Source organism: Heteronotia binoei, chromosome 10 (genome assembly GCF_032191835.1).
Source record: "Heteronotia binoei isolate CCM8104 ecotype False Entrance Well chromosome 10, APGP_CSIRO_Hbin_v1, whole genome shotgun sequence".
In the NCBI taxonomy this organism is placed as follows: domain Eukaryota; kingdom Metazoa; phylum Chordata; class Lepidosauria; order Squamata; family Gekkonidae; genus Heteronotia; species Heteronotia binoei.
Genome location: NC_083232.1, coordinates 30,003,817 through 30,020,395, shown reverse-complemented (window position 1 = coordinate 30,020,395; position 16,579 = coordinate 30,003,817). Strand labels below are relative to the sequence as shown.

The 16,579-nt window shown below is 42.6% G+C and overlaps 1 protein-coding gene across 15 annotated transcripts in view; it reads left to right on the top strand.

Annotated features, from left to right (window-relative positions):
- The window catches only part of SVIL (supervillin), a 122,695-nt gene that overhangs the window by 93,184 nt on the left and 12,932 nt on the right, over positions 1 to 16,579 (top strand). For all 15 annotated transcript variants that reach the window (XM_060248197.1, XM_060248196.1, XM_060248195.1 and 12 more), the window contains 11 exons: positions 1,347 to 1,436; positions 1,534 to 1,620; positions 4,682 to 4,859; positions 6,124 to 6,296; positions 8,729 to 8,884; positions 11,091 to 11,227; positions 11,616 to 11,763; positions 11,868 to 12,013; positions 14,316 to 14,491; positions 14,767 to 14,908; positions 15,646 to 15,922. In XM_060248197.1, coding sequence (XP_060104180.1) covers positions 1,347 to 1,436; positions 1,534 to 1,620; positions 4,682 to 4,859; positions 6,124 to 6,296; positions 8,729 to 8,884; positions 11,091 to 11,227; positions 11,616 to 11,763; positions 11,868 to 12,013; positions 14,316 to 14,491; positions 14,767 to 14,908; positions 15,646 to 15,922 — 1,710 coding nt within the window. The remainder of the gene's footprint in view (positions 1 to 1,346; positions 1,437 to 1,533; positions 1,621 to 4,681; positions 4,860 to 6,123; positions 6,297 to 8,728; positions 8,885 to 11,090; positions 11,228 to 11,615; positions 11,764 to 11,867; positions 12,014 to 14,315; positions 14,492 to 14,766; positions 14,909 to 15,645; positions 15,923 to 16,579) is intronic.

Sequence of the window (16,579 nt, the reverse complement as noted above, 5' to 3'; positions counted from 1 at the left end):
ACAATACTGACTTTGATGGACTTGAGGGTCTGATTCAGTATAACACAGCTTCATATGTTCATATTCTGGGGAACCTTAGGGCTCCTTGGAAACTCTTCAGATAGACTGGAAATGGTAGACAGTCAAGACAGTATACCTCCAACTCCCGACCTTCCTACACAACACACAGGAGAATGGCGGTGTTGGATGCAATCATGTGTATATCCTCTAGTTTCATGAACAGTGTGAATGTACTGAAAGTGCAACACAATCCTCTGAACACTTGTAGTATAGATTCATAATTTCTCATCAGAGAAATTGATGGGGAAAGAGTTCTGTGAAGGAAGCGAGTTTGAAAAACGATGATACGCTATAGGGTGGTGTTGATTTGATTATGCTGGAGCATACTATGCACTTTGCCCATGAACACGCTTCTGAGGGTTTACCATTATATATAATTATTACTATAGCTAGAAATTCCTTATTTCTTCTGAGTATATAATAGGCAAGGGAAAGGTTTCTTCCCTCTCCGACCCCCTCCACAATGATCTCCATTTATCTATGTTGAAGCTTCCAAGTTCTCTAATCTGCCTCAAGGTGAAGGAGCACACCATGCTCGGCTTGTCAGCACTTTGGGGCAACCAGTTGGCCACTGTATGAAACAGGATGCTGGACAAGATGAACTGTTGGTCTGATCCAGCAGGCCTCCCCGGCCCCAGTCTAGTATTCTAACCACTACATAGCATTGGCTTGCAGTAAATGCAGATTATGTAGAGGAAAATAACATGACAGGCTTATGAGTCCCTTGCAGAACATAGTGCCAGCCCAATCTTTTGTGAGTGGCTAAAAATGCTGCATCTGTGGTTATGAATGAGGATGCTCACGCTGTATGAATGTAGTAGTCTAAGGCAGGGATTCCAGGCTTTTTGAACTTGCAGAATTCTGATGCAGGGTGCCAGGGGGCAACCAAAAAATGGCTGCCACAGAAGATGGAACCAACCAAAAATTGCCAAGGACTGAGGTTGCACATAACTCTAACAATAACTCTTTAACATTTCAGGCAAAAGCTGTTTAAGATCATGCTTTTAAAATGAACACACTTCCTCAGACACACAATGAAGTTCCTGGTGCCCTGCCAGCATCTGCTGCCAAAACAACATTTAAAAATTTTGTATACCACCTGGCTGCACCTGCTTTATGAAACAGTTGGCAGGTTCCAGGAAAGGTTTTGGCAGGCACCATGGGGAGGGGCGGGAGAGTGTCCCCTGGTATAAGGAGAGATTCCCATGTAAAAGTTTTAGACCAATGTATTTGGTAGAAGTAAAGCAACCTTGTGTCACATGAAGAAATCTCTTCTGTTTTTACAGGCTTAGCTAGTCCCACTGCCATAACTCCAGCAGCATCTCCTTTCAGCAGCAGGCTGAAGTCCACAACGCCAGTCTCCAAACCCCTGGAAGGTGGGCAGTTAGAAATGTGCAAAATGGATATGTTCGGTTATGACTCTTTGGTTGAAAAAAACAACACAATGATTGCCTTCATTCTCCTTTTGCCTAGAAATTGAAGCTAGGCCAGATATGCAGTTAGAATCAGACATGAAGTTGGATAAACTGGAGACTTTCTTGGGAAGGCTGAACAGCAAAGGTTTGTAACACGTTTCAGCAAAGCAGTTGCTGTTTTTAGTTTTATCTGTTGCTTGTTTGTTCTTACTTTTGTGTAGTTCTGATGAGTCGATTACACCAGTAGCTTTGGAGTAATAAGAACGTAATGGCAACCAGCAAACTTGTTTTCACTTACTTGGAGACAGCAGGGGAATAGTACTGTTCTCTACCACCAGGAGCATAATTACAGCATCAACACCGCCAGTAACCCCCACGTGCAGGCTTCAGTAACCTTCCTCATGGGTCAGAGATTCAGATCTTGGAGGATCACAGCATTTATAGTACCAAGTCGCAAACATATACTTGAATTATTCACTGCATCCCACCAAATGTGCATAACAAAAAAGGGGTAGAAATTAAAGTGCAAGATACATTTTTTAAAAGTATACATGAGTTAAGACTTGATCCTTTTCAAGGAAAACTTACAGGATTGTTTATAGGGATGCAGTTGTTCATTTCTGGTTAACTATTGATTCATTGTCTAACTACACATTTTGTTTTATCTGGGTCAGTTAGAAAATAGAGGTGTGCATGCACACACAAATACAAAACCCCACAATATTTTTCAGTCTTGGTTTATTGCCCCCCCCCCCCCCCAAAAAACCCTGGTATTTCCAAATCCCAATATCAGTATGGTATTTGGGATGACTGAATTTTTTGGTCCCCATAGGCTATAATGAAAAATTGAGCTGAGGGTATCGGGGCCTTGGAAGAGGGCTATTTTTTTAAGTAGAGGCGCAAATTTGCAGCATAGCTGCTGTTGCCTCAAACCCCCTCCCCAGTTTCAAAAAGATTGGACCAGGGGGTCTAATTCTTTGAGCCTCAGAAGAAGGTGCCCTTATCCTCCATTGTTTCTAATGGAGGGGGGAAAGGCATTTACAAGGAATGCAGTCTCCTTAAATGCCTTCTCCAAAGCTGCGAGTGAACTCTGAAAGCATGTGTGCACACAAAAGCTTATACATTGAATGAAACTTTGCTGGTCTTAAAGTTGCCGTTGGACTCAAACTTCGTTCCACCGCTTTGGAGTTCACTCTTCCTCTACCTCAAAAAAGCAGCCCCCCACCCCAAGACCCAGATTTTTTTGGATCAATTCTCCATTATAGTCTATGGGGACATAGGGTATATTGGAGAACTCTCCACTTGGAGTTCACTTGCAGTGTGGCTTGGGAAAAGGCATGCTGTGAGTGAACTCTGAAATGGCAGGAAGATGTTTAAAGGGAAGGTAATCCTTTTAAATACCAGCTATCTGGCCACCCCGAAAAATCCCAAATTTTTTCAGGGTGGCCATTTTTTAATAGCCAGATCAGCAGCCCATTTGATAACCAGTTGAGAAAATAGCAATAAATACTGATATGGTATTTATTGAATTTTTACTTTTGGCTTGGTTTATACCGAGCACACAGTGGGTCTGATTCAAATCAGACTGTGGCAAGGAGAGACAGGTTTAGGCTTTGACCATTTCCCAAGCCTGAAATGGCCCAGGGGTGCAATTTGTCCTGTTAGATGCTGCATGTGGTCTGAGTACATGTTATATTTACAGTGTGGGACAAATAACTCCCCTGGGTTGTTTGGAAAAGTATGGAGGAAAGTCTGAGTCCCCTCTTTCCATACTTAATCTGAATCAGGCTCCTGTATGCATACAGTTTCAAAATGTGCCTTTCCACCTGATTGTTTGGAAAATACAATGTGTAGTTTGGCCCTCAAGATGGTCATTCCCATTCCGTGCAATTAGAAGGAAGTATGCTGTTTATGGCCATTGTTGCTGGTTAGGTATTGAGATTTTAATCACTGCTGTTTTTTGGATCACTGGATTCTCACACCCCCTCCTCCATAGTATGAGCTTTTGAATGTCAAACACTGCAGTTCCAACTGAGCTTTAACTTCATGGTATTAAGGCAGTTTGCTAAATCTGCACACTGCTGTAATTGTATTTTTAATAGCTGTTAATGAAGGAAGGGTGGGAGGGATGAGATGCCTCTCCTTGCTAGCAAACTCCCTTAGGCTAAAGACTTCCTGGAAAGCACCCTGGTAGTTGGCTGCCACCACTCAGGGACCTCCCGAGAACATCTGACCAAGGGTTCCCTACTTTTTTGAGCCTGCAGGGGCCTTTGGAATTCTGACAGAGCATGATGGGTGGAGCCACCAAATGGATGGTTCAGTTTACCTAGAATCACACATTGAAGATCCTTGTGCTGTGGTGGCAACTGCTGCCATAGCAAAGTTTTAAAAAATCTGAACATCCAATCAAATCTCTGGTCAGACCAAAGTCTTGCTGAGCAAAACCCCCACCTGACCTCATCCATTTGATGGGCACTAGAAAAGATATCTTTACAAAAAGGTGGCCAAGTCTTCAGGTGTGACTACGGTGGCCTACGCACTTCAGCATTGTTATTAAAGTGGAGCAGCACCCCCAGTGGAAAGTCCATTAATTGCAGCCTATAGAGTCTCTCACTCTCTGATATTTCTTGCATTGTATCTTCTGTGCTTAGTTCTCATGGACCTTTCTTACAGAACTAGGGAAATGCTGATTGCCACTTTGGGGCCAGGAAGCAATTTTTCTCCAGGTCGGTTCGGCCAGGGATCCTAGAAATTTTTTGCCATCTTCTGGGCATGGACCGGGGGTTACTGGAGGTGTTGGGGGAGGGAAGTATTTGTGAATTTCCTGCATTGAGCAGGGAGCTGGACTAGATGACCCTGCAGGTACTTTCCAGCTCTATGATACTATGAATCTGTATTTGTATTCAATATTACAGGTCTGCTGATGTGAACTGTTGCTTATTATTACATATTAAACTTACAGCAAATGTGTTTAAAAATAAATACATCTTTTCTTTAAGCCAGTAAATGGGCCCTTTGATATAGCTGCAACAAAGTAGGCTACTAAGGGTTATTGAATGTGCCCATCTGCCTCTAGTGGGAAATAGCAGAGGGCGTTTTACAGGGAAACTCTAAAATTAAAACCCGTCTTCCACTTGTTTTGAGAAAGCCATTAAAATCCCAGATACTTCTGAGACTGTTTACAGAGTATTTATTTGTATCCGTAGTTGGTGGGATGCAGGAGACGATGTTGACAGTCACAGGAAAGTCAGTGAAAGAAGTGATGAAACTGGATGATGAGGAAACATTTTCCAAATTTTATCGCCATGCGGATTACCCCACTTCTGCCCTGCCTTTGGAGCTGGATGAGGACTTTGATGCCATCTTTGATCCTGATGCCCCAAAGTGAGCCTCTTTTTACTTTGAACATGCCTTCTTTTGGGTTTTTTTGGAACTGATCTTGGGTTTTTGGGAACTGACCTTTGAGTGCAAAGCTACTAATTTTGAGAACTCAAATGTATCGCATCCTCTGCCATAGGGAAGTTCCTTCCCCCTGCACTGCAGACATATTGTGCCAGGCAAGGCTGACTTACATTAGTTTCTTGTTGAACTGAATGGTTCTCCTTTAGTAGAGTTCACAGGCCTGGGGAAATAAAATAAGAAGAGTAGTTTTTTATGCCTCACTTTTCCATACTTTAAGGAGTGACAAAATGGCTTACAATCACCTTCCCTTCCTCTCCCCACAACAGGAACCTTGTGAGGGAGGTGGGGCTGAGAGAGGTCTGAGAGAACTGTGGTCCAAGGTCATCCAGCAGGCTTCACCCAGCAGTTTCATGTAGTGGTTAAGTTTATCGACGCTATTATGGGTGAACTGGGTTTGATTCCTCACTCCTCCACTTGCAGCTACTGAGTGATCCTGGGTCAGCCACAGTTCTCTCAAGAGCAGTTCTTTCAGAGTTCTCTCAGCCCCTCTTAACTCACAGGGTGTCTGTTGTGGAGAGAGGAAGGGAAGGGGATTGTTAGCCACTCGAAACTGTGACTGAAAGGTGAGGTATAAATCCAATCTCCTCTTCCTTGCCAGTTTGGTGTAGTGGTTAAGTGTGCGGACTCTTTTCTGGGAGAACCAGGTTTGATTCCCCACTCTTCCACTTGCACCTGCTAGCATGGCCTTGGGTCAGCCATAGCTCTGGCAGAGGTTGTCCTTGAAAGGGCAGCTGCTGTGACAGCCCTCTCCAGCCCCACCCACCTCACAGGGTTTCTGTTGTGGGGAAGGAAGGTAAAGGAGATTGTGAGCCGCTCTGAGACTCTTCGGAGTGGAGGGCGGGATATAAACCCAATATCATCTTCTTCTTGCTAACCCACTCCTCCTTGCTAACCTTCCCAGTTCTCTGTGTTAAACTGCTCTCCGTCAGGGCTGCACACAGACTCAGTCAGCACCCAACTCTCCTCCATCAGGGCTAGACTCAGACTGAACAGTCAGCATTCTCCTCAGCATTCAGTTCCGAAGTCTCTCACTGCTCAACTCATGTTAACCAAACAGATTCCTTGGAGCAGCCTGTCACTTAAGGCTCCCTGGCTCTGTGAGGCATTAACCCTTCACAATCCATGACAAAAACAGCACTTATGATCTTTTAAAGGGCAGTCCGTCACAGCTGCTTCTGCTTCTCAGGTTAATTTCTTCAGTAGCCGAGCACAAGCGTGCAGTAAGGCCCATGAGGAGAGTCCAGGCTTCCAGAAACCCCTTGAAATTGCTGGCGGCAAGAGAGGACATTCTGCATGAGTACACAGAGCAGAGGCTGAATGTTGCCTTCATGGAGTCAAAACGGATGAAAGTTGAAAAAAGTAAGTTGGAGGCCCTAGAGCTGCCTACAAGCAACGGTAATGTAACACTTTTGGAATTCTTGATGTGTCTTTAATGATGGGTTAACAACATACTGCCAATTACCCATCTCCTGTAGAATATACTCTGGGTGCTGCTTCAGAGCCTGTCATCCTCTTCCAGTTGGTTCAGATAGGAAGGATGGGACTCAAACATCTCTCCATCCCATTATCTGCATGGCAGAATTTGCACACTGCTGCAGTGTTCATTGCTATTAGACAGTCACAATATTGCAGGGCTGGTGATGATAGATGTCAAAACAGCTGTTTTGGGGCTTTTATAGTGAATGGGCACCCGGATCTAGTCAGAGGTGCAGGTGCTACACATGCAGAACCAAGCGTCTGTGTACATATCCACATGCACTGTCAGTGTGGCTCCCAACTGCAGTCAACATCTGGATTCCATGCTGAGCTTTTTTTTAGAAAGTCAAAATTCTACCCATCACCTCTTCAGGAGGGAGATTTGGAGATTGGATTCAATATCCTTCGCACCAAAAGCTGATTAGAGACATTTTAACTATTTTTAAAGTGTTCTGCACATGCAAGTTCTGGCCAATCTATATGCATGCTCCTTTTGGTCAGGATGAGGATATTTTGGGTCAGCACTGTGCATTTATTTAGACACATTCCCCTATTATATATTTAAGGTAGCATACAGTATTAATTGTTGGGGTGCTTTTTAACTCCTATGCGTAGGATCTCTCAAGGATTGTGTAGAAATGAATGCTAGCATCTTTGTTGTTTCAGCAATAATTCTGTTATTGCAGATGTGGCTTTCCCAGCCAACAGAGGGAAAATATTGATGTAGAATTTAAGAGAACAAATTGGCCAGCCTAGTAAGATAATTCAAACCTAGTCTTTATGGTTTGAATTATCCACCAGTGTTTTAGAATAGCCTTGTTCTTTTTGTTAACCCATGAGGTAATATGATGTGCTGAAACTGATAGTAACACCCACTCAGGGGTGGAATTATAGCAGGCGTTCCTTTGCATATAAGGCCACACACCCCTGATGTAGCCATTCCTCTAAGAGCTTACAAAAAAGAGCCTTGTAAGCTCTTGGAGGATTGTCTACATCAGGGGTGTGTGGCCTAATATGCAAAGGAGCTCCTGCTAGAATTCCACCCCTGCACCCACTGATGAGGGTACCATCCCTCTCTCCACTTGGACAGGAGGGACAAGGCTGCACTCTGCAGGCTTTCTTGATGAATCATAGATTTCTTGTTTTCTAGAAAACTTGGTTATCATGCCATTGTTTTGAAGCATTTGTTCAAATGCTATTTTTTTTGTTTAACAGAAGCCATCTTCTAAATATTACTCATGTAGTAAAGCATTGTGTCTTCTTCAGATTCAGTCATCCAACACTGATCTTTGAAAGTAGGTTGTAGAAGGCAGAGAAGTCAGACTGAAATTCTAAAACCTTCATTTCTACATTTTTGGGAGGTCTTAATTACTTGCTGCATAAGGTTGGCAGGTCCAAAGTACAAGAAAAACCTGCAGTTTCTCTCAGCTTTATTGCTACACAATTTCAAATATATGAACACCTGTCGATAACATTAAGGCTGCTGCAGAAGAGTTTTAAAAGTAGCTTTAACTCTCACACCAGCATTGATCTTATATCAGACCTATGCTTTTTCACTCTGTAAGGGGGAGCAGAAAGATCTGGTTGGAACGTTGCTGTGAGTTTTGTGGGTATTGAACACTTATTAGTTTAAAAGCACCGCTGTCTTAGACTGATATAGTGAGAGAGTGCTTAGCCTGTAATACATTTAGTTCACAAAATGGTATGCCTAAGAGAAGGAAATTGGTTATCATAACTAACGGTGGCATGGTCATTGTGCAATAGGAACAGAAAACACTCCAACACACTCCTTGCTAATGGTTGATGTATTTAGTTAGGAAGAATTTCCCCCTTTTCCGGTTGACCACAACTATTGCAATTTGGCTGATGGAAAAAATGTGATTTTTACTGAAATAACACTGATAATACCTCTGGGTCCTTTGTAACAAGAAATTGCTCAGGAATTCCTGTACAAAAACCTATGTTTTGTCTGGACAAGGTATTAGCTACTTGGACTTTGCTGCCTTAATGTCATTAAGGGGGAAAAAACCTTCAAATATAAAATGGTTTAATTGTACCCTTGACATTTGCCTCCTGGAAATACCAGGATCTTTGGACTAGCAAGTAAAATGAGCTCAACCTGTTTTTTTGTTGTCTCTTTCAGCAGCAACAACAAAAAAAGCTGAAAATGAGCCGTGCATGAGAAAAACTTAAATAAAATATGGAAGCAAAGCATAACGTGGTTTTTTTGTTCTGTGTGTATGTGTGTGGCTTTTTTTCTTTTCCCTTCCTTTTTTCCCTTTCTGTCTTTCCTTTTTTACTTTGTTTGTCCTAAGTGTCTGCAAACTCACATTTCTCAGAAGTAGCGCTTGCTGGCTTAGCAAGTAAGGAGAACTTCAGCAGTGTTAGCCTACGTAGTGTCAATCTAACAGAACAGAACTCAAACAACAGTGCTGTGCCATACAAGAAGCTGATGCTCTTGCAGGTAAAAGGTAGGTGAAAGAGCTATTAAAGAGTAGTACATGGTCTCTTTTAATAAGCTGAGAATATAATGTATACAAAATCAATGGGTCATGATCCAGACAGTTGGAGCACTGTAAAATCCCATTCATTTCAGTAGATTAGCAGTGCAATCCTAAACAAATTTATTCCAGCCTGAGCTCATTGAAATGAATGGGCATAGACTGTAGTAACCCTGCACAGGATTGCTCTGTTAATCACCTGGTTAATCCTCCTCAAGTGAATTAAACAATATTGAAACTTTATTATTTATTTCTGTTGATTTATAGGCTGCCCTTTCCCATAATGGGCTCAGGGCAGCTTCCAGCATAGTAGAACAATCAAACCAATTTAAAACAATTAAAACAGTTAAAAAATTAAACAATTTAGCCATGACTCACATTAGGTGAGGCGGCCTAAGCAGATCGATTAGGCATCCTTGTCCCAACCTAGATGTTCAATCCCAGCTATGTTGGTCTCAGAGAATCAACACGGTGAATCAGTACAGTGCAATCCATGCAGGGGGCCCATTTAAATGATAGGACACCTGTCTGCCTCAGCCATAGGCCCGGTGGAACAGCTCTGTCTTACAGTCCCTCTGGAATGGTAGCAAATCCCGGAGGGCCCGAACCTCCACCGGGAGCTGGTTCCACCAGGTCGGGGCCAGAGCCGAGAAAGCCCTGGCCCTGGTCGAGGCAAGCCGGACGTCCCTTGGGCCAGGGATGGTCAGAAGATGCTGACTGGCCGATCATAGCGACCTCCGCTGTTTGCACTGTGTCCATACTATGCAAGGGGGGGGAGGAGGGCTGGCAAAAGGAATTTGTGGTGGGTGGGTCAGAGGAAGAAGATGCCCCTTCCTAACTTTTCTCTTCTCCAAAAAATCTTCCCTCCTCATGCACCCTGGTGACTGTCCTAAAATAGGATGCTGTTAAACTGACATATAGCTTTGAAATAGGATGTAGGTACTACATCATGATTCTTGAGTTGCTTTAATCTATACCATTGCTTTCTTTGAACTTTGCCTTTCAGTCATGGAAGGGCTGTTTATACTGCACACTGGAATGTGCCTGAGGAAAATGAAACAAAATTCAGGGATGTTTCATCTGTTTGTGCAAGAGCTTGTACAACCACTTCCTTGAGCAGAAGCATGAGACTCTTTAGAAGTCGCCTGTTGTATATATTGAGCAGGGGCCAGGGATCTGCTTGGCATGCAGAAGGTCCCAGGTTCAATCCCTAGCATCTCCAGTTAAAAGGATCAGGTAGTAAGGGATGTGAAAGACCTCTGCCTGAGCCTCTAGAGAGCCGCTGCCAATCTAAATAGACAATACCGACTGTGATTGACCCGTGGTGTGATTCAGAGTAAGACAACTTCATGTGTCCATCAGTGTTTTAACTGTTGCACAAGCATTTATGTATCAGCACCAGCACCTCTTTTCCTTCCAGCCATAGCATGCAAGCAAATCACTGGCACACTGTTGTGTGTGAAGCAAAGAAAAGAGAGGCATGATGTTTCTGACTGCTATAGCTTTATGCTCCAGTGGTTTCAACAGTGGTGCCTTTGACAACTAGCTTTGCAGTGCCAATGTAAATTGCTGTCACATATTTCACTCCAAAAATGCTGCAAATGCCACTAAAATCCAGAGCCTTTTAGATGCACAGAACATCCTGGTTCATGATGTTGTAATGAAGAAAGGTCTGTGTGTACCTTTTGAGCCCATAGAAAAAAATTGAGAGAAATTGGTTGCTGTTCTTTCTGGCACCTTTGTCATTTCTTGCCAGTCTAAAAATTTGATATTGGCTAATCTGGTCTAGAAGGAATTAAAGTATTGGTGTGAATTTTAAACAAGTAAGTGCTGTCATGACATTGTGTTCCCCCGTTATCTCAGCCTCAAAATGGGACAAGGGTGTGTTTGTTTAAATATTTACATCCCACCTCTCTTCCCTTCATGGAGACTCGAAGCAGCATACTAAGAGCAAGACAAAGCAGCTAGAACAATTCTGTAGCAAATAGCTTCATTCCTCATTTCAACAAACCTTCTTACCCTAAAATGACTTTTAATATTAAATGACATTGGGGAGGATGGAGTAGCAGCATTTGTCATGGTCATTTTTCTCAAAATAGTTTTGTCTGAAAGCTGGCTCCAGTACATAGTTATAGTAATGCAATTAGCCGAGAGTTTTTTCCCCTTTCCTGTTCAGGAAGAAGACATGTTCAAACAAGATTAGTGGAACCAAGAGCTTCATCACTGAACAGCGGCGACTGTTTCCTGTTGCTGACTCCCCATTACTGCTTCCTGTGGACAGGCGAGTTTGCCAACGTTATAGAAAAAGCTAAGGTGAGTCTTCTAAAGCTCTGAGATAGCACAGGCCTTTTCCCTGCTTCTGAGTAATTATAGTTTCCGGGAGCAATTTAGCTGTAGATGTATGCAGAGTGGAATCTGAAAGAACACGAGGGCTTTTTTTAATCCATTGTATTTAGATAAATGGATGTCATTTAGTTTGCCTTTTATTCAAAAAGTAGTTCAGGCAGAAAAGGCATATTCTGTTGCCTTTTGTGTTAAACGCAATAAATGGTTTAAGTGCAAACAAAAGTTGTTTGTGTGTTACACAATTTCATTGTTCAAAATCAGTTCATGGAAATAACAGGACAAGAGAGGAATCGGTGCCATCTTCTAAACAGCAGTGGCATAAGCCTCCTTGATCCACTCATTTTATGCTTCTTAGGCTTCGGAACTTGCAACATTAATTCAGACAAAGAGGGAACTTGGCTGCCGAGCGCCTTATGTGCAGAACATAGAGGAAGGCATCAATACTCATACCCACGCAGCCAAAGAATTCTGGAAACTCCTTGGTGGCCAGACAAGTTACCAGAGTAAGGAGCTTGTGTTATCTTAGTCTTCTAAGGAAATTATCAAATCAGCCTTGGCCGGAGCACTGTGACATTTATACATTTTTGTTTTGTCTTCTTGTTTTCAGCTGCTGGAAGACCTGAAGAAGATGAAATGTATGAAGCTGCAATAATAGAAACCAATTGCATATACCGGCTGGTGGATGATAGACTCATCCCTGATGACGACTACTGGGGAAAGATGCCAAAGTGCACACTGTTAAATTCAAAAGAGGTACCGTAAGTAGCATTTTGAAGTTCTGTGCCAGCTCTGGTGTACCTAAAAACTACTCTTTTATCTTGTTTCCCAGATTCTTTTCTTCTCTAAGCCCAGAGTAAGGCCCAGCCCAGGGCTCAAAGGCTTTGTACATCAGGGAGCATAATTTAATGGAAGAGACTGTTACGGGTGTGTAGCATCCCTAGCATTTCTTGTTAAAATGGAGGGCTTGAAATGGGCATAGGCTGAAAGCTCAGAGAGGCACCACCAAACTGAGGGGACATCACGGGGCTAGACGCATTGTCAAGAAGCTTCCCAGCACTCTGTGGACATATGGAACTGGAGTTACCATGGTATCAGATTAGGACTTGGGAGACCTAGGTTCAAATCCCCATCCTGTCATGGAGAGTCGGTGGGAAACAAGATAAAAGAGTCGTTTTTAGGGGCAGTTGTGTTCTCTCAGCCCAACAACCTGCCTCATAGGATGGTGGTTTGTTTATTTATTTAATTAGATTTCTAGCCCTCCCTCCCCTGCACAGCAGGGCTCGGGGCAGGTTACAATGATGAACATGAACAATAAATATAAGACAATTAAAACATAATTACACCAGGTTAAAACCTATATAAACATCAGCTAATACAATTTCCAAGATGATGTTCAGACACAGATGCTCCCTATACAAGATGTCTGCATATGTGCCCATAGATGATAAATACTGGGCAAGTGGGCAAAAAACCCCACAAAGCAAGTGGCACGGAATAAACAGTTGTGAGGACTAATGTGAAGAGGTGAGAATAATGTTGTAAGCCATTTAGGGGCCCTTTTGGGAAGAGAAAGCAAGGAATAAATAAATGCTGCTTTTCTCTGATTATCAATCCTCTGATGGGAGCGGCACACAAAGCAGGGTCTTTGTATCCAGGCAGAGTCATTGGGATGGATGGGGATGCTGCAGTGCTGACCCACAGCTTTTCAGTAAGACCTAATTAAAAAGAAAGGGGTGGTTCTAGGCACATGCTCTCACTCCCATGTGCAAGCAAGCAAGCAACAACTAATGAAGTGAAGAGGCGTGGAAGTGCTGCATATATGAACATATGAAGCTGCCTTATGCTGAATCAGACCCTTGGTCATCAAAGTCAGTATTGTGTACTCAGACTGGCAGCGGCTCTCCAGGGTCTCAAGCTGAGGTTTTCTACACCTACTTGGCCTGGACCCTTTTTAGTTTGAGATGCTGGAGATTGAACCTGGGACCTTCTGCTTACCAAGAACTGAGTACCAAGTACCACTGAGCCACCGTCCCTCCCCAATATTGTTCTGCACTGCTGTCAGTCACACTGTGGTTTGCTGCCCATCCCTTGAGGAGATTCAGGCTTGGCAGCACCCAGGCAACTTTCCATAAGAAATTTTTGTACCTAAAATGGTGAATATCAGATTTCAAGGCAGAGCAACAATGGAGGATTCTTTACAGGTGCAGAGTAGTGTCCAATGGGTAGATGTGTTAGTCTGCAGTCGATGAAGGGAAGTTTTGACTCTCGAGAGCTTTATACTCTGGGAATCTTGTTGGTCTTTAAAGTGCTACTGGACTTGAATCTTGCTCAGAGTACCTGCTCTTTCACAGCAGGCCTACTAACAGCCAAATGTGCTGGAATGCCTGAAGCAACTGAAAAGTGTAATTCAGTAGGAGCAATAATTAAAATTCAATATGAGCAAACTTTCCCATTAGCAGAGTCAATCCCAGCTTTTCATAAACCTGCCTTGCATGTTTCCAATATATGCAGTCCACAAAGTACTTTCAGATGACGATGTTCAGTCTGAAGCACTTGAACAAAGCCTGATTATCAGTTTTCTTACTTGGGGGCAGTGTTTCCTCTAAGCTGAGTTAGTGTGAGCTAGCTCACAGTTTTTTAGCCTCCGTTTCACATGTTTTTGTCTTAGCTCAGGAAAAATGGCTCCAGAGCAAACTAATTTATACACTAGCTCACAAATTTAATGCCAGTAGCTCACAAAGTAGAATTTTTGCTCACAGGACTCCACAGCTTAGAGGGAGTATTACTTGGGTGGGAGGAGGGGAACTTTATTCATACAAAAGAATGTTACATATATTGTCTCTACTGGCCATGTCTAAACTCTTTGATGGCCCACAACTACAGCTGAATTGGCTTTCTCCACACTATTGCTGGTGTTTTATTGTAAGCAACATTTTAACTCACTCAGTGGTGTTATATGGAGCTCAGGATTCCACCCAGCATTTTTTCCTGCCATCCATCCATTCCCTGCCTTTTGCTGCAGAATGAATGACTACATTGTATTTCCCCCTTTCAGGTCTTGGTGTTTGATTTTGGCAGTGAAGTCTATGTTTGGCATGGAAAAGAGGTCACACTGGCACAAAGGAAAGTGGCATTCCAACTGGCCAAACACTTGTGGAATGGTACTTTTGACTATGCTAACTGCGATATCAATCCTCTGGATCCTGGGGAATGCAATCCCCTTATCCCAAGGTATCAACACCTGTGAACTTGCATGCCAGATTTCTTCTCCTCTGAATTTACTCTCCTCACTGTTGAGGGTTTAGGGATTTGAATTAATTGTAGACTTTCCATGGTTTTGTGGGACAAGTTGGCCACTGCTGTGGAATATATAAATCTTTTGCCAGCTTAAGAAAGACAGGAAATGTAGTAGGAAAATAAATATTTCAAGCTTCCTTTTCAGGCTATTTAGCAAAGTATTATGTTAATTGATGTTGGATTTTCTTCTGTGTTTTTTGTTAATGCAGAAAAGGACAAGGGCGACCAGACTGGGCTATTTTTGGGAGGCTCACAGAACACAACGAGACAATATTATTTAAAGAAAAGTTTCTTGATTGGACTGAGCTGAAGAAACCTGTAGAGAAGAACTCTGAATCCACTCCGCAGAAGGTGGTGTTAATAAATAGTAATGATATTAATATTAATTAGGTAGCATAATAATCCATAGTAGTGTTTACCATACTTAGTTACTCCTTACAGTGATCCTGTGGTGCATAACATTCCTTTCCTTTTACAGATGGAAAACAATCCCTGAGAAACTGTTTGGCCAAGACCTTTCCCAGTGTATTCATGGGAAGGGAACTGCAGCTATTGTACTATAGCTATTGTACTGTGCCAGCTTCCAATACTGCAGAGACTAATTTTCTATATAATTACAGCAGTTCTTACTTTCCCTTACAGGCAGGGGTGGGGAAAAAAGAAATCATGCTTCCATGTGTCAATAAAAGCATTCTCTTTGGGTTTACGCTTAATCTTTGCATGTTTGAACTACAATTGGCATCTGTTGCTGAACCTTTGATAAACCTGTGTATGCTTTCAGTACTATATAAATACTGTGTGTGTCTCTGTATCTATATGTGTTTGTGTGCTCGGAAGTCGTTGAGATTTCCAGTGACCCCTAGTGGGACTAGGACATTTTTCAGAGAGCTGGCTTGATAGGCCTACCACTGCCTCTCAGCCCTGGTATTCCTTGGAGGTCTCCCTCCCAAGTACTTGCCAGGGTCAGCCCTGCTTACCTTCTGACCTTTGATGAGATTGGGCTTGCCAGGACTATCCAGGTCAGGGCTATATCGCAATATGTTTAATATGCTGCTAAGACACAACGAAATGTTTGTGTCTTCTTCCAGGATGAAACTAGGTCAGACGCTAAACCATATGACATTATGCGAATGGTACCTGTGCCCCAGACCACAGTCGGGACAATCTTAGAGGGGATGAATATTGGTCGTGGCTATGGATTAATTGAGGGAGACGACGGGAGACAGTTTGAGATTATCACCGTCTCTGTGGATGTCTGGCATATCTTGGAATTTGATTACAGCCGGCTCCCTAAACAAAGCATTGGGCAGTTTCATGAAGGAGACACGTATGTGGTCAAGTGGAAATATCTGGTGAGCACTTCAGGTTAGTGCAAGACTGGAATTTGGAATTCTCCGTAATGAGGTATTGATGGTGCTTGAATCAGGTAGCATTGATCTTTGAGACACACTTAGCTATTCAAGCACATCAGCATTGATTTACTTTTTTATGTATATCAGTTGCTGGAATCGGCCTGCTTCTCAGAAGATGAGCAGGATATGAACATAAATAAATTTTTGTTTGTCATTATGGTGTCACAGGATCCTTCGTGGTCTGTTTTTTTTTCCTGCAGGTGACAGGCATCTCACACACAAAAAGCTTTTATATTACCTATTAAAAATGGGTCAGATGTACTGTCTTCTGGTTTTTTTTAAATGGTGTTTAAAACAGGTTACACTAATAATAATAATAATAATAATAATAATACCAGCTATGTTTTAATATGACATTTATACGGTTGGTTTTAAATTGTGTTTTATTATCATTGTTGTTGCTGCTGCTTTTAAGATTGTCTACTGAATTGTATTTTACTTTGTAAGCCAACCCAGCCCTCACTTGTTGAGGGAGTGGTGGGGCATAAATTTGCTAAATAAATAAAAATTAAAGTGTGGTTCTTGCCCCTCAACTCACCACTTGGGTCCATGTTCTTTGTAGTTATGGAACCAGCATATCAGTAATGTAATGTTCCCTGTACCATCCCTG